The sequence below is a fragment of the Carlito syrichta genome, unplaced genomic scaffold (genome assembly GCF_000164805.1).
Source record: "Carlito syrichta isolate Samal-C Ts95f unplaced genomic scaffold, Tarsius_syrichta-2.0.1 Scaffold309106, whole genome shotgun sequence".
Classification (NCBI taxonomy): Eukaryota; Metazoa; Chordata; class Mammalia; order Primates; family Tarsiidae; genus Carlito; species Carlito syrichta.
In genome coordinates this window covers 471,864-495,153 of record NW_007253202.1, presented here as the reverse complement: position 1 = coordinate 495,153, position 23,290 = coordinate 471,864, and the positions used below count along the sequence as shown (strand labels likewise).

Sequence of the window (23,290 nt, the reverse complement as noted above, 5' to 3'; positions counted from 1 at the left end):
ATGAAAGAGGTGGACGCTAACTAGAAGCCACTGTCACTCTCAAAAAAAGGAGCCAGTAACCCATGAAACAGAGTAGACTCTTGAGAATGCTTCCTCCAGGATTGGCAGAGTTGTCCTAGCAAGACGTCATTCCTCAGCACATGCTGACCTTCTTCTTCACCCCAGAATAAGAACCTGAGTGAAGATTGGGGGCAAAAACTAAGAGTTGTTCTCAGGAGGAACCAGTAAGAACATGTGAACATGAGGAGAATAGAACAGGGAAAAGACCAAGCAGGGGTGCAGATTCAGGTAAAGTTCCAGCTTCGGCCCCATCCTGTGGGTCAACCCAGAGCACAAATGACACCTCAGAAATTGTCCAGCGCCTTGAGGCAAAGTAGCTAGGTTACTGTACCCTCATACCAGTCACAACTAGAGGGAGAGGGGGAAGTAAGGAACTTTTGAGTACTTACTTTCTCTCTTCAGGAAAGAGAAAGCTCATCTGTCTAAGGACAGTCTACTGAAGGTGCCAAGTGTGAGCTGTTGTTAGTGGCCAACTGTGCAGATGCTGGGAATGGGAGAAAGATCTGGAAAAAGGAGTCTAAGGGGCTCATGGTAGGGTACCAAAAGAGCTCACAACCCATCCCTGTAGCTGTCAGATCTCAGAACTGCAGAATCTAATGTAGGTTAGATGTAGAATTCCCTTTTTCTCCTTTGAGTGGAAGAAATTATACACAAGTCCCACTAGTTCTGAAAAAAAGTATATTCCAACTTCTGCTTGAATATAATATTGAAAAAAATCTATAGGAATAAAATAATAAATCTTGGACAATTACTGATTGACGTTCCCAACAAAACCCCAAACAATACTGAATAAATAAAATAAAAGCAATTGATGATAAAGAGAGAATAATATGCAAACAATAAAGAATGTAACCAAATTAAAAGTACAATGAGAACTGTAAATTCAAGACCGAATCAGGACAACAATCCACTTAATAGAGTAGAAGATAGATTGGGAGAATGTCAGTGTGATTACTCAGATGTGAAGGATAAAATAATGAAATGAAAAACATGGGAGACAAGGGAGCTAGATCCAATCTACATATTGAGACTAGCAAGTAAAAAAGAAACAATAAATAATTACATAAAATTTACTTGAGGCAAATTAAGACCTAGGTATACCATGCAAAAATAAATACAGAAGAAGATCGTGACAAAGAAGAAAAAATAGTGCAACACATATACAACAAAACACAAACAAACCAAAACAGATTAAAGTTAGACATTTCAGACATAAGTTAGCATAAGCTTCTAAAGCATTTTTGCCTTTTTTGGGGAAGACTGCCTTATTCCTACAAATTTTACTTGGTCAAGTTTGTCTTCTCATTCACACAAAAAAAGTTATTCTAAGATGAAACAACAAAGCATAACCCTCAGATTTCTTTGGTTCACAAACTGTTAGGTATATAAATCAACCAGTAGAGATTGAAAAAAAAAAAAAGATGAGTTTGATACTAAAGAAGTGATACTGAACAATAAAATCACCTAAACACGAATTAAAATGATTGCTAAAATATTTAAATTTTTTTAAAAATAGCTATTCATGGTGGCACAGGTCTGTAGTCCCATCTACTCGGGAGACTGAGGTAGAAGGATGGCTGAGCCCAGGAGGTTGAGACTGCAGTAAACCTTACTCAAAGTATAATATAAGAAATATACATATACATAACCATAAAGATTTTAAAAAAAAATTAAAGACATAATGTGAAGGAAATCCTTTGCCTTAAATTCAAGGTTATAAAAAAAAAAAAAAAAAAAAAAAGGATCCCTGGTAAAATTACATAAAAGCTTGCTTCAGTATCATCTCACACAGATGGGGTATGGGTGAGTAGAGATTAACTGACCCAATTTCATTCCTAACCATAAATGTGTATGTGTGTGTGAGTGTGTGTATGGTTCGGACATGAGTGCTTTCTTTTAACCACCAACAGAATAAAATCAAATGAGCACATTTCAAATCACAAAAATAAGAAAAAAGTAGTTAGCCATATGGCATGATACGCAAAGAAAGATGAAAAACACTTAAAACTATAGGCTGGAATATTGTACAGCTATTACAAATCATTCCCTTAGAGATTATTTAATGACTTGAGGACAGTCTCATGACATAATTTTAAGGTGCATAGCTATTTATACAATTCAAAGTCAACTTTATGAAAATAAACCATATGTGCACAGAAAACAGAAACAACACTAAACCATTTAGTTTCTTCATACAAAGGACTTATGAGTAATTCTTTTCCTTCTTTATTACATTTCTATATACAGCATTTGAGATAATCAGAATAAAAATATTAAACAATTTTTTGTCTAGCATTAAATCATATTAGTATATATTACTTATATTACAAGTTGACTAATTTAAATAGAATGTATCATACAAAAATAGAAAACAGGTGATTGGTTTTCAAAATGAAAGATTTTCCTGTATTTCCCAAATTTGAAAGCACAGGTATGTGAAACTAAAAATAGATAAATGTTCCTTGAAAGGCCTAAAGAAAAACATGTAACACCATAATATATGTATGGCAGATTAAAGATGGTCACACCTTGGAGAGGTGCTATGTCCCTGTTCCTTGGTTCTGGGTAAAGTCTTCAAATGCTTTGACCAATATAATACAATGGAAGACTCACTGTGCCTTTTCCCAGTAGATTCCACATCCTGTCACTTGGAACACTCGCATTTGGACCCCAGTTAACATAATACAAAAAGCCCAAACCACATGAAGAAGCTATGTGCCAATTAAGCACTCTAGTCAACAGCCCCAGCTGAACGCCAAGAAGATACCTGCATCAACTGCTAGCCATTTGAAAGTCTAGTATCTTGTACATCCTCAACCCAGTGAGGCCTATATACAACATAAGCCCCACCCACTGCTGGCTGGAAATCATGAGAGACTCCAAGCAAGAACTGCCCAGTTGAGTCCAAAGAACAGTGAGAGATAATACATTTTTTAAAGGTACTAAGTTTTATGATTTTTTTTTAATGCAGCAGTAGAGTAGATATAATTGTATGAGTGTGTATGTGTGTGTTAGTACATAGGGGAAAATATTTTAACCAAGTAAGTTTTGACACGACTTGTTGTAAACAACTAGAAGTTGAAGGAGAGCAACATTGCTCCTTAAATATTAAGTAAGCAAAAAAATTATTATGATCTCCACTTCAAAAACAGAAATACATTACATTTAGTTAGGCTAAATTCACCTGTAATCAAAGGTGGAATAAATAAATATAAAATTAAATCTCAGAATCAGAGAGAGAAATAATTAAGTCTAAGGACAACCCAAAACATGTACGTTTACATTTACTAAGTTTCTACTATAAGCAAGGTACTTGTTTATGTGTTTTTGTTTCTCAGAAACTTGTCAACTTCTGAAAAATCTATATAACTAAATGTTATATGTTCCTGCTACCATAAGTTATACTGGCAATAAACCATTTTTCTTAAAATTTAATCTTATTTAAATATCATTATCAAGCTATTTAGCATTTAATTACCAAATTAACACTCATTTTGCTTAAGGCACAGTGCACAACTAATTAATACGCAAAACAATAAGTAGAGAAATAAAAAACTAACCTGGGCCATTTAAATACTGTGTAAGTGAACAATGTAGTCGAACAATTATAGGCTCTGTTCGAATTACTTCCCAAGCCACAGCAATCTCCTCCTGCATAGATATATTTAAAAGATGAATTAATCATCTTTTAGAGTTCAAAGTAAAAAAAAAAACCTTTTAAAGCTTATGTTAAAGAAATGCATAAATCATGAAGGCTTGCCTATAAATTATCTAAAAACCCACTGTTGTGTGAAAAGAAGGCCAAAATACCCTTAATTTTTGCCTTCTATGTTTAAAAACTAAGTGTAAAAACATATGATACAAAGAAGTACTATAAGCACCCATAAACTTTAGAATATATTAAAAGAACCATGGCAAAAATATATACATACATAATCTGTGCTTTTTGACAAGTCATAGCACTTCTTCACAAGTCACTTTAACAGTTGATATGTAACTAATAGCATTATAAGAGAACTGAAAATTAAATTCTCTCCAGAATAAAAATAAAGGTATTATAAATGTACCAGTCATATTACATAAGTTGATACTTACATCAAGAAAGCTAACATCAATATGGAGATCAATATCTACATCATCAATGGCTCCATATTCCCTGAAAGTAAAGATGAACATTAATTTTTTTTTTCATTTTTCTTAAAAGATAGTATGTGCTAGGTTATTTTAATTAAAACTTAAATCACTAATTCTGATTTCTACAGATAATTCAGATTTAACTGTGGACATGAATCAACTAACTCGATGTAGTTGGATTGTTTTTTTCTATGACCTATTTACCTCAAACAGACATCTTTCTGTCTTTATGTGCATACATAAGCATATGCATATGTAAATTGCTTGGCTCATAGTTTTAAACATGCCCAGTTCTCTGCGGTAAATAAGTCAATCTTTCCATGTGATTGCTCTGTTTTCATTACATGCTCTAAGGAAGAATAGCTGCTTCCAAGGGCAAAAGGAGTTCATGACATGAGGAGGGAGTGTGAAGGGACACACAAGAATGTGTCCATGAATTTCCTTGCAGTTAGGCATCACTGATTCCAGGTGCTCTGCTTCTTAAATGTCCCTGTGCTTTGACAGGCTGCTCTAAAAATCTGTTACATCAATATTAAAACAAGAAACTACAGCATGTTCTACATGAAGCCTTTATGAAGACCAACTTTGTACAAGCCAGGTAGTGCCATCAGCCAGTATATTTGGTTAAGTTAATAAAAGAATAGAAAAACAATAGTTTTAATATTCTCCATATACATGCATTGATGCTTTTAATATTCTTGTAAAATCTTGTAATTATAATTATAATTGTAACACTAAAGGTACTATCCCCACTTTATACATGTGTAAACTGAGGCCCGAGTAATAATCACCACTCTATAGCAGAGCTGGGACTTAAATGTATGTATTCTAGTTAATATTCAAGAGACTATCACTTTGTATTGGAACCCAGGTCAAACTTAATGGATGATCTCATAGGTCATAATCATAGCCTTGTGAGGTGAATATTACTATACTCATTTTGCAGATAAGGAAACTGAAGTTTAGGAACATGAATAAAGTTGCCTAAATGAAATATAAGAAGTCAAGGGGGAAGTCCGGCATTGATCGCATGTGCAGCTTTGAAACTATAAAATATAGTATCTGGCACACAGTAAGTACTCAATACAATTTTTCTCTATTTTATATTCAAGTAATCCAAATGTAACATATAATTGTACTTACTTTTATAGGGTTAGGAGAAGAACTGTTTAATGATTAAATAGTTTTATATCGTTTAATGAGTAAAGGAATCCAGGATGCCTTTTTGCTTTTTGATAGCTATGACAAAAAGAAAGGCAGCATACTAAAATATAACTTACCTTCTGTGCTTTCTCCATTCTCCCCTTTAAAATATATTAAAACATTGAGTACATTTTCATTTTTATGAAGTTCTACTTTTTATTCCTTCATGATAATATTTCTAAATGTTACATTAAAAAGGGATACAAATTTCATTACATAAATATTAATTTTTTTAAGCATCAAAACATCAGAACATCTGTGCTTTTCAAACTATTCCAAAAAACTGAAGAGGAAGGAATTCTTCCAAACTCATTTTATGAGGTCTGCATTATCTTAATACCAAAAACAAACAAGGAAACAACACCAATGACAAGACCACAGGAGAATATCCCTGATGAATACATATGCAAAAATCTCTAACAGAATAATAGCAATCTGAATTCAACAGCACATTAAAAAGATCATTTACGATGACTAAGGGAGTGCAAGGCTGGTCCAACATGCACAAATCAATAACTGTGATCACATTAACAAAATCAAGAAAAAATATGGTAATTTTAATAGACATAGAAAAAATATTTGATAAAATTCAACATCACTTCATGCCAACAACAAAAACAAAAAACTCTGAGCAAATTAGGTACAGAAGAAATATACCTCTACAAAATATAGGCCATATACAACAAACACACAGTTAACATCGTAATGAATAAAAAATTTTTTTAAAGTCCAACAGCTTTCCTCTAAGATCTGGAATAAGACAAAGATGGCAATACTATTCAACATAGTACTGAAAGTTTAGCTAGAGTAATTAAGCAAAAGGGAAATAAAGGGCATCCAAATTAAAAAATCAGTCATTTTGTATACAACATAATCATATATATATATAAAAGCCCTAAAGATACTACCAAAAACCTGTTAGAACTAATAAATGAATTTAGTAAAATTGCAGGATACAAAATTAACAAATAAAACTTCAGTACACCAATAGTGACCTATACGAAAAAGAAATCAAGAAAGCAATCTCACTTACAATAGCTACAAAAAAAAAAAAAAAAAATCAACACATGGGAATAAATTTAACTCAAGGGGTAAAATATGCCTACAATAAAAACAATGATGTAAAAAATGAAAAACTGAAGAAGACACAAATAAATGGAAAAACAATTCCACGATCATGGATTAGAAGAATTAATGTTGTTAAAATGTCCATACTGTCCAAGGTTATCTACAGAGTCAATGCAATCACTATCTAAATACCAAAGACATTCTTCACAGAAATAGAAAAACAATCCTAAAGTTCAAATGAAACCATAAAGCACCACCAATAGCCAAAGCAAAGAACAAAAAGAACAAAGCTGAGACATCACACTATCTGACATAAAAAAAAGTATTACCACGCTGTGGTAACCAAAATAGTGATGGTATTTGGCATAAAAACAGACATGAACACCAATGGAAGAAAACAGAGAACACAGAAATAAATGCACACATAACCAACTGATTTTTGATGAAGCACTAAGAATACACCTTGGGGAAAGGACAGTTTCTTCCATAAATATTGCTAAGAAAACTGGATATATCCAAGCAGAAAAATAAAACTATTTCTCACTATATACAAAAGTTAACTCAAAGTGGACTAAATATTTAAATATAAGATGCTAAACTAAAAAACTTCTAGAAGAAAACATAGGGAAAATGCTTCATGACAGTGGCCTGCGCAAGGATTTTTTAAAATAAGAAATCAAAAGTGCAGGCAACAAAAGCAAAAATAGACAAAAGGCCTCTGTACAACAAAGGAAACAATCAACAGAATGGAGAGATAACCTGGGAGAATTATTTGCAAACTATGCATTTTACAAGAGGTCACTTTCCAGAATATATAAAGGAACTCAAAAACTCAGTAACTAAGAGATAAATAATCTGACTTAAAAATGGGCAAAAGACCTGAACAGAAAGACACTACAAATGACCAAAAAGCACATGAACAAGTACATTACTAGACATTGGGGAAATAAATATCAAAACCATACTAATACCTCATCCCAATTAGAATAGCTGGTATCAAAAAGATTTTTAAAAAAACAAATGCTGATATGGATGTGAAGAAAAAGGGAACTCATATAAACTTTGTGGAAATGTAAACTGGTACGACCATTATGAAAAACAGTGTGGAGGTTCCTCAAAAATTAAAAATAAAACTACTGTTAGATGCAGCAATTCCACTTCAGGGTATATATTCAAAGGAAATGAAATCTGTATGCGGAGGAGATGTTTGCCCTCCCATGTTTATTGCAGCACTATTCACAATACCCAAGATTTGAAATCAACCTAATTGTCTATCAACAGATGAATGAGTAACAAAAATGTGGTAGATATGCACAATAAAATACTACTCAGTCATAAAAAATGAAGGAAATCCTGTCATCTGTAGCAATATGGATATACCTGAAATAAGTCAGACACAAAAACAAATATAGCATGATTGCATGCATTTGTGGAATCTAAAAATGCTGATCTCAGAGAAGTACAGAGAAGAGTGCGGCAGCTGGGGAGTGTAGAGGGAAAAAAGACGGTGAGAAAAGATTGAGCAACGAATAAAAATTATAGCTCAACGGGAGGAATAACTTCTGGTGTTCTATAGCAAAGTAGGACAACTATGGAAACAGTAATATTCAAAATAACTTGAAAAGAGGATCCTTAATGTTCTCACCAAAATACATGATAAATGCCTGAGGTGATGGATATGCTAACTAACATAATTTGATCATTACACAATGTTTACATGTAACAAAAGATCACACTGTACCATATAAACATGTACAATCATTATGTATCAACTGAAAGCAAAAAAAAATTTAAACATATGTAAGGTACATTATTTGGCACATAGAAATTTTATTTTAAGTACTCAATATAAATTTATATCTATTATATATTTAAGTATTCCAAAAATATATACAATTGTGGCACTTTTATAAGGTTCAGAGAAGAAATGATTAATGATTGAAAAGTTTTATATAATTTAATGAATAAAGGAATCTAAAAGACCTTTTTGCTTTTTTATATATGACCAAAAAATGGCAGCATATCAAAATATAAGATAGCTTTGGTGCTTTCTCCATTTTCCCCTAAAAAGTATATTAAATCATTGAGCACATTTTCACTTAATAAAATTGTACTTTTTATTCATGGCAATATTTTTATAGGTTACATAAAGATAAATTATTTACATAGGAATTAATTTTTTAAAAACCATCAAAGCATCATAACATCTGTGCTATTCATAAAGGATAAGATCATGTGCAAATTTAGATATGAAATTATACAGAAAGTATGACAAGAATAAAGATCAAGGAAATAAAGCATGTCATCCATGTCTCTGATTTCAGAGCACAGCAAATTTTTTTCTGCGAAGGTGAAAACAGTAAATATCTGAAGCTTTTCAGGCCATGTACAGTCTCTATCACATATTCCAAGTTTTGTTTTTGTTGTTTAGCAATCCTCTAAAAAAGCGAAGACCATTTCAGCTCACAAGCTGTTCAAAACAGCCCTCACAGCCCAGTGGTCGTACTTTATGACCTTGAACGTTGGTCAAATATGCATGAATGCAATAGATCAAATATCCATTTTTAGGCATGTAAAAAGAGAGAGCCACTAAATGCAATGACGAGGAGAGACAATGATGTTCAAGAGAAGTTTCAGGGGATGAAGAGATCCTGACTACAATCACTCCACTTATAGGAGTTAATCCTAAGAAAATAAGAGCAAATATGTTCGAACTGTTACCTAGAGTGATGTATATAAGAGCAGAAATTTGAAACAAAATGAATATCAGATAATAATCAAATAAACTATGCCATTTTGATAGGATAAAAAACTGTCTGTCGTCAAAAAAATCACCTATTGTTTAAAAAGATACAAAAATATTCAATATTCTGGAGGAAAAAAATGTTTCAAATATACTACTTACTGAGCAAACAAAGTACTAAAAAAGCATAGAAACTAAATTTTTTAAAAAATAGAAATAGGCAGGATGTAGTGGCTCACACCTGTAATCCCAGAACTTTGAGAGGCAGAAGCAAGATGATTGCCTGAGTCCAGGAGTTCAAGACCAGTCTGCAACTTGGCAAGACCTCGTCTCTACGATAAATCAAAAAATTAGCTGGGTGTGAGGGTCCGCATATGTAGCTCCAGCTACTTGGAAGGCTGAGATGGAAGGATCACTCGAGTGGAGCGGGCCAAGATTGCAGTAGCCGTGAGCATGCCACTGCACTCCAGTCTGGGCAACAGTGAGACACCGACTCAAAAATAAATAAATAAGTAAAGAATTTTTCTATATTGGCCACATATTGTATGATTTTGTGAAAAATAATATATATATTTTAAATGTATACCAACTTCTGATTAAAAGGGTAATACAGGCTTATTATATAAAATGTGAGAAATAAAAGAATGCAAAAAATAACCTGTAATATGAATACTACTACACTGAGATAATTCTGTTTTGCTTATATCTCATTCTAGTCTCTTGCATGAGTGCAAGAAATATAAAGTATATAAAAGTTTTGGTCCTTTTTTTTTCACTTCTACATTTCCATATTCACGTCAGTATGTTTCCATACTGTGGAATATTCTCCAAAACCATACATTTCAATGGCTATATTCATGTAATACAACTGCATAATTAAATAATATTTGTTTGCTTTTGTTTTATACTATAAATATTAGTAAACAACCCTTTGGGTAAAAATCTTTTGTGCATCTGTCTTCTCATGGAATCATTTCTAGAATTACTGGGTCAAATGAAAAGTATGACTATATTATAGATTATTGATATATATTGTTCGATTACTCTTATAAATGGCTGTTTCAATTTTTAATTACACCAGACATTTCCTACTTTCTCATTATCACCATGCATTTTTTTTCCTCTCATATTTGCCAGTTTCATGCAGGAGAATAACTTTTGTCTGAATTTATTCACATTGGCAAAACTCTGGCATGTTTAGAGGCAGAAAGAAAGAAATCAGTGATAACATAAATTTTGATCAGAATAAATAATGATCAGAATGTGAGATATACGCTTTTTAAACCTGTATATGTGAATTTCAAAGTATTCTGTATATGATTTCTTAAACAATGTTTTGGTCAAAAGTATCTTTCCACTTTCTAACACTAATCAACTTCTTTCCAAAAATACCCAAAAGGAAATAAAGGGTCATATGTTCTTCTTTACCATGGCAGAGCATGAATACAGAATTTTAAACAGGCAAATACACTAAAGGTTTGCAATTAGCTGGACTCTGAAGGTGAAGATCTGTAAATAGTTAATACTTTTTACATTTGCTTGCCACACTTCCAAGAACTCATAGACATTGCCACATCTAAGCAAACCCATCTCCGTTGTGATGCCCTTTTTATATAATACCAGTAATTTCATACTTCCCACTGAGAAATTACAAAGCATGATTATAGTTTGTCCAGATGCAGCGACCCAGTCATAGGATTGCTTCTATATCTGAATAACTTTCAGTAGCCCAGGATCTCATGAATAGCAAATGCATAATCAAGTCAAATGCTTGAAATATGAATGCAATTTGAATTGTGAAGCTAGATACCTAATTGTGTCCTAAATGCAGTACAGGACTTATAATAATTCAAAATAATTTCATGCACTGCCTATATTTATTTACTGTAAAAATATCACATCAAACTAATAAACTTGATTTTTTTTTAAGCAGAGGGAAACACCACAGAAATGATCTGAGGTAGTTGTTTCATTTTGAAACTGAGGGTCTAAAAAGAACTGCTCCACAAATGTTCTTTCCTGATGACAAGTAATACTTCCAACTCCAGGTGAGCTCCTTTTTGAATCCACATATCTTAAAATCTGGTAATTTGATTTTGGATATTTATATGTGACCTAGCTTATTTAAGGACACATGTATACATTTTTTTTCTTTTTCATGTTTTTGGAGACAGGGTCTCATTCTGTCACCCAGGCAGGAGTGCGGTGATGTAATGATAGCTCACTGCAGCCTTGAATTCGTGGGCTCCAGCAATTCTGCCACCTTATTCTCTTAAGTAGTTGGGACTACAGGGCCACTATGCCTGCCTAAGTTTGATTTTTTTTTTTTTTTGTTAAAGAGACAGGATCTTACTATGTTGCCCAGGCAACATAGTATTGAACTCCTGGCCTCAAACAATCCTCCTACCCTTGACCTCCCAAAATGCTGGGATTAAAGGCATGAGCCACTGTGCCTAGTCTTTTTTCAGTGAACATGTACTTTTAAGAACATTCTGTGTTAGAATTTTTGGCAATTCACTCTCCTATTTTTAATGGAACTAATCAAGACAACATCCTCGTTAATGAGACACTCACATACATCCTCACAATATATTAAATGTTAGACCATCTATGTTGGTCCTCCTTTTGCTATAAAACTTCAACTCACTCATTATATTGTTGTGATGTTTTATTATGCAACCTGATTAAAATCAGCAGTGACTGTGCTGGTTATAAAATATGTTTTAGATATCTAGCCTTCCCTTATTGTCAAGGAACTTATATGTATATAATATAATACACACAGGAAGCTCTATCACAGATTCTTGGGAAATAAATCTCTACTGCCATTTGGTTATTTCTGCTTCAAACAATTGGATAAGTATACTTTGAGAAGAAAGATACTTTGTGAAGAAACATACACCTTCCCATGACATCTGAAACTCAACAGCTTGCATGTCTATCTCTGCATGCCTACTCAATGTGAGTTTTTTTTTTTTCCCCAGTGTGGGAGAGATGTTTGTGAATGGGCCAAGAAATATGCAAACTCAGTAGTCAGGAAGAAATCTTGGCAGATTAAAATATTTGCAAGATTGTATCCAAGGTAGCTATAAATTTCTCTATAGAACATGGTTGAGAAAATTTTAAAAATTAGATCCACATAAGAAAGGAAGCCCATGTAAAATTGTGCATGAGAGGTACAGTATAAACAGTTGCTACAACTCTGCAATAAGCTTAAAAATCCCCAGTTTTGCTTGAAGAAAGTCCAGACTTTGGGAATGATGGTGCGTGTCTAACTTGAGCACCTGAAGTTTACGTCTCAGTATTACATCTTATGTCTCAGTGTTTTTGAAGAACACTCTTCCCCTGGTTTCTTGCCCCTATGTGTCTCTTGACACCACTTTTCTGATTTTTCAGGGTCAAACTGTTTACTTTCCTTGGCTCCGAGGCAGAGGGCAAAGAATCAATATGCTGGAAAGGATATTACAAAAACACCCAATCTGAAATCTTTTGGTGAATGATATACATCAATGTAGGCTACGTTGCATTGTGGTAACGAACATTCTCAAAATCTCAGTGGCTTAACACAAAAAAAGGATTTATATCTCACTCCTACTATATGGTTAATATGTAATTGGGAGGTGGGGAAGCTCATTCTCATCACAAAAGGGATCAGGCTAATAGAGTCTGGAGGACATGAGAATTCACACACTAGCACTTATGCTCACCTTTGACTAGTCAATATTATGTCCTAGCCTTACATTAAAGAGGACAAGGAAATACAATCTTACTGTATGACCACAACAGGAGAATCGAAGGTTTGTAAGCAGTCCTACTTGCCACCACAAATAGAAATTCAGAACTCCAGAGAAATTATAGTAGTCCATCCTGATTAAGTGGCTTTTTTCTTTCATCTTTTTTTTTCCCTAAGGAAATATCATTTGGTGGTAATAAGCATAGTGGCACAGTTTCCTCAAACTACCAAAATCCTCAGAATGCTCTTCTTTTCCAAGAGTGGCGCATTTTCCTCAAACTACCAAAATCCTCAGAATGTTCTTATTTTCCAAACATTAATGCAAAAAGATCCTATTACAAATGTCCATGCACAAAAATGATTGAAATGCTGACCAGCAACAGTCTTAGGAACTTCTGGCCTACATTAAGCATTAGTCACAATAAAAAGGTTAGAATATTACTCTTATGGCTTCAATTTCTAAAATGAAAGATTACATGATCAGAAGGTCAAGGATATTTTATACGAAATGGAAGTTTTCAAATTCACTAGGAAACTATCAGAATTATTTCTTTCCTAACCAAATAAGTATTTTCTGACCTGTAATTCTCTACCTTTTTAAAAATATTAACCTCAAATTATTTTCAGATGGCATTGATCAGTATTATTTTAATAAATTTATGACTCTAGAAGTGTATTGACAATAAAAAACACATAATGCATTTTGTGGCCTGACTCAAGATGAGCCACACTCAAAATAGATGACAGAGTTCATGTTCCTCCAAAACCTAACTCACTTCCTATACAAGGGACTATGAATCAGAATTATCATTGATATGTTTATGTGTATGGTTCAACATAGCCAGCATTACACTTTTGGATGATATGGCCAGGTAGAGCTGTCATCACCTCCTTAAGTGATAAATCCATCATCAGTCACTTTTTCTACACCTTATGTCACCTACTTTAAGAGGGCTGTGCCTCAATCTAGGCAATCTCGGTTATTTCCCTCTCTTACAAAGAATTGAGATGTGGTTAGCTGCCCTTCTCATTAGATGCTGTATTTAAAAAGTCAAATAGCCTATTGTGCATATTGAGGTACTTTTGTTCTTCAAACTCCATTAAGTTCTTATAAGGCTCAATTAAGTAAAAGAACAGTTAATTAGAACAATCTGTTTTCAATGGACTTAGAACCTTACAAAGAAGATGATTCCAAGACCTTATGCCTAACTACGCACCCCTTTTCCCTTGTGCCTAAGTCTCAGTATTTGAGACTAGACAGTAAATTCATTCTTATTTAAGTAAATCAAACTAGTCCTGTTGTGATTCGCCTTTATGCCACAAGGCCTCTGGTAAGTTTTTCATTTTGGAAACATTCTCTGTAGTTACAGAAAATCCAGAGCAGGCAGGAATGTGGCTTGCATTTATTAAGAATTAAAGTGGATCAAAACTGCTATAAAGACCAGGTATGGTGGCTCACACCTGTAATCCCACCACTTTGGGAGATGGAAGTAAGAGGACTGCCTCAGCCCAAGGGTTAGAGTCCAACCTTGGCAACATGTGAGACCTCATCTTTATAATAAATCAAAAAACAAACAAAAAAACTGTTATAAAAGGTGAATAGAAAGGCAGAAAAAATCCAAATCATCTAAAGTCAGAACTTTAGATACTTTGCTTAATTGAAATTCCAAACATTTAAAAAATCTAATTTCAACAGTAAACAATTATCAACAATTTTATTAATAATAGAAAATACTAATACAGATCATCACAAGTACCTAATAAATGCTTAATGAAGAAAAAATAATTTCACATATATATGACAATATGACTAAGCATGAAAATATATTTTAGAGATATCTTTCTAAAAGCAATCAACATATGCTAAAGTTATTCTCCAAACAAAAATACGTATTCCAAATACAAAGAAGTTGAATTTTATGTTGTATTATGATTACTAATTATATCCCATAGACTTTTTATAGTGTATGTGTGGTGGGGTAAATTATTATGCTTAAGTTTTAGGCTTTCAAGCAAAGTTCATTTCCTGTTTTTAAAAAATTGCCATTATTTTGGATTATTTATTGACTATTGCCTTTTTTACATATTCACTTCATAACACTTATTGAATACGTATATTACCCAATCTGGAGCCATAACAGAGATCAACAGTGAAACTATCCAAGCTAATTTGCTAAAACTTTGAAGTTTACAAAGATTTGTTTTTCCAAATATAATTCCATAACTCTCACTCAATTGCAGCCTAATATATCTCCATAAGCGTGAAAGAGAGGGTCTGGGTACATAGCCCCTGCTAATTTAGGCTGTGGATGCTTGGGAGTCTCTGTTTCTTCAGTTAAAATAAAACATAAGGCAATTTTAAGTTAAAGCTGTTGTATATCCCAATTAAAAGTATGTATATGCCCTCTCAAAATATGGCTATGCCCACTGAAGGAGTTACAACTAGATAATGTGAATATCTTTTTTCAGATGTTGCCACTGAAAACCTGCCCTGGGTTTCATATATGCCCCATGCTATGCTAGCTACCAGAATAGGAGAAGGATTCAAAACCAAACAAACAAAAAGCACTGCCAAGGCAATCACAGAATTCAGTTTAGGGGGAAGATGTAAACCAATAATTAAAAGACATGAGAGGTATAAAATAGGGAAGGGTTCAAATGTGATGGAAGTCCAGAGAATTGAATAACTGATCTGCACTGGAGATTCAAAGAAGGCTCAGAGAGAAGCTGATCCATAGACTGGGCTTGAAGAGAGACACCAATACGATTTGGAGGGATGCATTCCTTGATAAGAGAATTGCTTGTGCAAATGCCCAAAGTTAACAGGGAATACGGGAAACGTGGCAGGTCTGGGTGGAGAAAGTGCTGTAGCTGAGGTCAGGCTATGAAAGAGGTCTGAAATTCCATGGAAATTTAGAGACTACACTGTATGCAAAATCAGGAATCTGAAACAACTAGGATGGCAGAAAAAGTTGTTTCTAACATTGATGGTGGTGGTGGGGTTAAATAAGGATGATGAGATCTTCTGAATGATTGAAAGTAATTTTATAAATGGTCTGGAAATATATCCCAAAATAGTATATTAGAGAACCACAAAATAAAACACACTATCATTCAAAAAGCACTGTGCAAATTTATGGTTTTTTGTTTGTTTGTGTTTTAGGGACCAGATGACAGTGTGATTTGGGTACCAGTTGTTATGCATTATTTACTTTTATTGTTCATGAGAATGTAGCCTTGATTTATGATAATAGCATGGGCCCAGCTGGCCAAATTTACTATAGAAATTAATTATGACACTACTTAAAACTGATATTTCTTGAAACTAATTCTCCAAACTAATTTCTTTAATGCAATCAATGTAATCTTAAAGCACATGTAAAAAAAAAAATATAGCCATAAATATGCCACTTTGTATAAATAAGAACACCATAATCTCTCTCAAACCCTCCAATTTTCACATATAATTAAACCCTCCAATTTTTCCTTTAATTTGAATTACTCCAAAAGAAAATTTCATTGACTTACCATATAATTTAATTTGTTCCAACAAAGGTATTATTTACCTGAGAGAAACTGCATGTGGCCCATATATCTCTCTTACTGCTGACAAATCTGCTTCCAGCTGAGGGTGCTTGTGCAGTTCTCCATCATAGTTCACCTGAGAGGGATGATTTAGAAGTGACTTAGGGGTGGAGAGAATCACAAGCACCAAAGCACAAGCAACCTTTTGGATAGGTGAGCCTGTGCATTTTGCAATGGATATTTTTAGCTTTATTTGAAAACACAGATAATTCAGTAGCATATTCATTAAAATTCTTAGGTTCACATATAGCTAGAATAATTCATTATGTTAAAAGTTAAAGCTGGGTTCAGTGGGTCAGCCTGTAATCCCGTGCCTTGGGAGGCTGAGGTGAGTGGATTGCCTGAGTCCGCGGGTTCGAGACCCGCCTGGGCAACTTGGTGAGCCCTCATCTCTACAATAAAAAAAAAAAAATTAGCTAGATGTGGTAGCGCACGCCTGTAGTTCCAGCTACTTGGAAAGTTGAGGTGGAAGGATCGCCGGAGCCCAGCAGGTCGAGGCTGCAGTGGCCGGGAGCGGCCACTGCACTCCAGTCTGGGTGACAGAGTGAGACTCCAAGTCAAAAAAAAAAAAGTTAAAATGAGTTTATTTTGATGCAAAGAAAATGCAAATGTTAAAAATGAGTGAAATAAGTGTCTGGCAGATACTCTGAAAAACTTCTAGACAGGAGACCAAGACTGAAGAAAAGTGTTTACCTCCCCCCTCTGTAAGAATTAGCTGTGTAAATAAAAATCAAACTAGAAGAATGACTTTGCATAATATTAAAATGTTATACCGGTTAAACAATCATTTCATCGGAAAAAATCCCATTGCTCAAAAGTCACTCCCGGAGAGAATAAATCTAGTTTTATTATGTCCATCTCTCCACTGCCATGCTTATTCTCGATTGATATGTTATTGATTTTTTTAATTCCAAACGAATAAATTTACTTGCATATTACATAATTTTGGCTTGAATGTTCTTATTTAACATATAAGCCTCCCTGTACACTATCCATGTTATAAAGCACATTTGATTAAGGAGCTTATAGAGACAGAACAACATATAGCCATACCCTAAAATCAATTGCTCAGTTTTAAATTTTAACATTATCTTGAAAAAAATATGAGTTCTTGTGTATAGGTGGTTTACACTATTTTCATATATATAGACTACGATAACAATTTTCAGTACAATAAATTCAATGATAATTAATGCAAATAAATAATGAGGATACTCAATGATTGGGGCCCATCACATTTTATAAGGGTTAACCATCTTCTTTTTAAACCTAACAATACATTCTTTTAAAATGTGTCATCATTTCAAAATAGTGACTGAGTACAGCATGCTTAAGAAATGAAAACGTCAAAAGCATAATAAAATGCTATCTACAAAATATGTGTAATGAATTAAGATAACTTCAATGTAATAAATAATTACAATTAAAAGAACAGCAAAGGTGATCTTAATTTCTAAAGAAAATTAGAAGATGTGAAATAGATAAATTATACAGATTTCCAACTTAATTACAGAACACTGAGCAATACACAGGTCCTTTAATTGTCAGAAACAGACTCCCACTAAGAAGATACAGCTGTTAGAATTTTAAGGCAGGGTGTGGTAGCTCACCTGAAATACTAGCACTTTGGGAGGCTGAGGCAAGAGAACTGCTTGAGCCCAGGAGTTTGAGCCCAGCCTGGACAACAAAGCAACATCTTGTCTCTACAAAAAACAAAAACAAAAAAATTAGCTGGGTATGGTAGTGCACGACGACTGAAGTCCCAGCTACTCAAAAGGCTGAGGCAAAAGGATCGCCTGAGCCCAGGAGGTCCAGGCTGCACACCAACCTGGGTGACAGAGTGAGAAACCCAACTCAAAAGCAAAAACAAAACCTAGATATTCAGAAGACCGGATTTCCTTACCTGCCCTCCGTAATAAAATTCTTCAGAATCATTATCACCTTCAGAATCTTCTTCCACTGTACTATTCTGTCTTGACTCCTTAAAATAATAAAAATAAGACAATTTAGTTTACTTCCTTACTAAAATAAAGTAGCAAATAGCCGTAACAGACAGGCCTTGTGTATACATCATAGATTTTATTCATAAAACATTCTTGCTGCAGAACAACCCCAAAACAAAATGTAGTGAGAGACAAATGGCTTTGTCAATGTATTCAGCTATTTTTAAAAACATCTTTTTTAAAGTTCTTTTTTACTGATCTTAAGTGAGATGAGCAATTTAATATTTGTTGTACATTAAAAACTTATGTATATCAATTACACCTTTGGATCTGCTCTGATATAACATTTGGCAAGCTCATACTGGTTCAATTTTTATTAAAAAGTTTCTCAATATTATTTACACCAGGCTATTCTCATTTCCAATGCCAACTCTAGACAATGGTCTGAAGGAAAAAACTTTGAATGCAGTAATGTAAAAACCAAATTACGAAAATAAATATGAATCACACTATGAAGAGAACTTTCAGTATGCAGAAATTGTTTTAGAATTCAGATTTCAAAAGGGCATTTCATTTAATATGCTTTAACTTGAAGTGAATTTTTAATTAACTGAGCCACATCTGTTATGTGTCTGAAGTACAAACAATGAAAATTCATGATAGTATTCCTACCACTGGCCCTATTACCATAGGAGAAAGGTAGCTTCTTTTGGACAAAGGAATCCATTCAGCCAATGTTTTGTAATCATTCCTAATTCTCCAGACTGAATTTCAAGTTCCTAAGGAAAACAAAAAACCTAGAAAAGGGAATCTGAGTCTTATAAATTTCTAACTAACAGTGAATGGTTTTAGCGAGAATTCAACTGGTAATACTCAATGTGGATAAAGAGGAGAAGAATGGTACAACACTAACAGGTAAGGAGGGTGCTGATAAATGCATAGTTTTGAAAGCAAAGAACTGCTGGTCCTTTCGCACTTATTTTGTTTGTTTAACATCCTAGTACTTATTTATATTTATAGATTTAAGTAAATATTTTTAAAGCGGGGAGAAGCAAAGAGTTTGTTTTGTTTTTTAATACTAGCCAATAATAAGACTATACAAACTTTCTGAGGTACTTTGACTAAATAAATCATCTTTAACCAACAAAATTTCAAGATCCCATCAAAATTATGTGTAGCCATGCATAGTTTTAAGTTAACACTGGTATTCCTCAATTAATTATATTATCTGATGAAAGGATATAGACTAAGTTAATCTCTCTTTGCTCTTTTCTACTATTTAAAAAAAGAACTTCCTTCTCAGAGTTAATGTCAGGCCACTCCCCGTATCACACAAAACGTCCCTAAGTCATTAGCTTCAGTTTCATTCACCATATGCCATTTTAATCTAAATAATGATGATATTAACTACAAACATCCGTCCATTTAATATAGATCTACACTGTTTTGAAAAATTAAAAAAAAACATAACTTACATACCTCCCCATTTTCCTTTTGTAATTTGGATTTTATGGATAAGCAACAGTTAATGTCATTTGTTTTTCTTAACTCTGAAAGAAAGTTATAATTAAAAAATTATTTTTCAGTATGCTATTTACCAAGCATTCATGAGTTTTGGTATAAAACCACCCTTTAGGTGATTTCCTCTCCTTTGCAAAAGAATTAACGGATATTTTGAAATTATGTCATGTTGGGGAGTTACAAAATAGACAAGCTATTCTGATTTTTTCATTGTGCAGAAAAATGTGCTCAAACTAAAAGTACCACCATAGAGGTTTCTTCTGTTCTCATTATATACTTCTTATTTCATGATATCTTCATTGCCTTGAGTGTGGTTTTTAAATATTCAGTTTGTCATTATACAGGAAACTATTTTTACAAGAGCAATGTCAACACAATTAATTTAAACAGAATTTTAAAAGTACTATAAGCTTATGTATTTAAAAAAATTGTTGAAAACAGTGTACTTTACATAGAAAATTTGTATGGAGAACCAAATTAATAGATGCCGAAAATAAATATCTGTTAACTTGGCTAAAAGAAAAAAGAAAAGCTGCCAACAATTAATAAACATTAACCTAGAGTAAAAGTAATGTATTACTATTACCTGTTGCTATTCTATGAAAAATTACTGGAATTGGCTCTGTAGTAACTAGTACATCTTCATCATTTTCAGAACTTGACACATATGTATTATCTGCAAAGAAATATTAATAATTAAAGGCATGATAACTTGAAAAAATACATCCATTAAAAATAATAGTTAAATTTATATATATATCATTTTAGTTCTAACTCTCATAAAGCATACACTATTGTTCTAATTAAACTCAGTAAAAAATGATGAAGTGCAGGATTATGTATGAATTGTAAACAACCTCTTTAAAGATGCTTGCATCTCCTCATGAAATATAGACCTTGAATAGAAGACAATCCAGATACATCTCTAATATTCAACATGGCAATGAGTCATTTGAATGAAACCGGTTGCTTCAACTTGCTGAACAGGGTTCTCCCAATATCAGTATCTACTACAGGAAGATGGTTAGTGAGTGGAGGGAGAAAGCAAAAGAACATATGTCTCAATAAAAAGATTCAGTATCAAGTCATTCAAAAATTAGAGCTAAAGGTTTTGTTGTAAATTACATCCTCTGTAATGCTCTAATATATATTTGAAATTGATATAATCTCTCACAATTATTCTTCTATGAATTAATTTAACTCAAGCATATTATTCCAGAGTCCTTAAACTTTTTACTATTTGCTTCCTCTAGAAAAAACTAACAATTTTATGAGTTTAGCATTTTTTCTCTAACAAATACAGACCTCCCTGTGCTCATATATGACAGTGTAACACCTAAGAGTTTATTCTTTGTTCATAGATTATTGAAGGGCATCTGTGAGACAGCTATTTAACAAACATTTCACCAATTCATTAATAATGGTCCTATAATGTACCCATCAATGACCTATTAAAAGGTATAAAATATCACCAACAAATAATAAAAGCATGGATCAATTTCTGCTAAGAATTCAGATGGCAAAATAAATGCATATTAGAAGATTTTTTGAGCCACGTTTTCATAATATTGTGTCAGTATAGTGAGAACATGATTTTTTAATTGATAGATTGCTAAGTTATTATTTTATTTCCAAAGAAACATCTGTACTATTTTTAAACCTTAAGAAGTAAGTAATGATAGTGATTTGTATGTACAGTTTAGATGCAAAAGATTCTCAATAGACAAAGGCTTTAATAGTTACTCCGGGAGGCAAGAAGGGGTGGGTATGGATTAGACTTGAAACAAAAGAAGTTTGCCTCATTACTTTGATTAGTGCTAATCACAAATTTTGCTTTACTTAGTTTTCAGATATCATCAAAGAGGTGTGAGATTTTCATGTTTTGATAAAGGGGGGCTACAGATTAAAAAACAGATTTAATACAAATTTATTTTAACTATCGTCTCATTAGTTGAGACTTTGATCACTTATCTAGAGTCTATTCTGTCAGTAACCTGATGCTTTTGGGTAAACATCAAAAAAGTCTATTAGAAACGTGCTCTTTTATTTCTTAAAAACTCGCAGTCTTACTACTTAATCAACCTAATTATCTGTTTTCTCTGTGCACAATGGATTCCTTGGAGTTAACCTTAACAAACAAACAAAAAAAGAGTATCACAAGGGAACATTAGAGAAACAGAAACAAAAGCTGACCAACTAGAGGGGACGATCCAGAAAAATCCAGAAGGTGGAAGGCATCAAGCAATATCACAGCATCATGGAATGATGGAGTCTTTAGTAAAGCATCAAGAGGCAAGTAAATTAAGAAACTACGTTTAAGAAACCAAGCATGTAAATAATTAAATTGAAAAGGTTTTCTATAAAAATGGCTTATGTAAAGTGTTGAAGCTGAAAGGCAGTAAGATTTGATTCAAGAGAATCTAATTTGGTAAATATGTTTTGCACATATATTAAGGACAGGATTATGCCTTCAAACATATCATTTTCTAAGAAATTTTTCTATCAGTTTGTATTTTGATTAGTATTTAGACATTAGAACCCTTTTAATTTGTTTTTGTTTAATTTGCCCTAAATAAAAATGTTTTCAGGTTTCATGACATTAACTAAATTGCCATTATTATGAAGGCCAGATCAGATAACAGACCCAAGTTATGGTCAGAAATATAGGAGAGTAAAGAAAAAACATCAAATCTAAATGTTATATCAATTCTTTGGAATATTCACTCACAAAGCACTCTGGTCCTGGACTTTTCTTTGTTGCAAGGTTTTCGGTTACTGATTTTATATCCTTACTCATTATTAGTCTGTTCAGATCTTCTGTTTCTATATGATTCAGTCCTGGTAGGTTTTCTATTTTTAGGAACTTATGTATTTCTTCTGTTTTATCCAGTTTAGCAATCCTGCTTCTGAGTATATATGCAAGGGAAGTGAAATCAGTATCTTGAAGACATATTCGTACCCCCATGTTTACTGTAGCACCATTCACAATAGGCAAGAGGTGGAAACAACCTAAGTGTCCATCAGCAAATGACTTGATAAGAATATTATGGTAATATATACAATGGAATATTCCATTTAGTCATAAAAAAAATCCTGCCATTTGCCACAACATAAACATGGAGGACACTGTGCTAAACGAAATAAGCCAAACACAGAAAGACAAATACTGCATGATTCCACTTACATATGGAATCTAAATAAGTTAAACTGTGGGAAGTAGAGAGTAAGAGCAGGGGGTTTCCAGGAGATGGGGGAAATTGAGAAATGCTGGTCAAACTTTTAAGTTTAAACTTTCAGTTG

General features: G+C 33.2%; 1 protein-coding gene across 2 annotated transcripts in view; it reads right to left on the bottom strand.

Annotated features, from left to right (window-relative positions):
• The window catches only part of PARP8 (poly(ADP-ribose) polymerase family member 8), a 194,175-nt gene that overhangs the window by 61,279 nt on the left and 109,606 nt on the right, over positions 1-23,290 (bottom strand). Inside the window, exons 5-10 of one of the 2 annotated variants that reach the window (XM_008066783.2) lie at positions 20,577-20,666; positions 19,949-20,019; positions 18,430-18,507; positions 16,508-16,602; positions 4,156-4,216; positions 3,621-3,711 (exon numbers count right to left, since the gene is read on the bottom strand). In XM_008066783.2, the coding sequence (XP_008064974.1) occupies positions 3,621-3,711; positions 4,156-4,216; positions 16,508-16,602; positions 18,430-18,507; positions 19,949-20,019; positions 20,577-20,666 (486 nt within the window). The remainder of the gene's footprint in view (positions 1-3,620; positions 3,712-4,155; positions 4,217-16,507; positions 16,603-18,429; positions 18,508-19,948; positions 20,020-20,576; positions 20,667-23,290) is intronic. The other variant, XM_021716967.1, reaches the window with a different exon arrangement.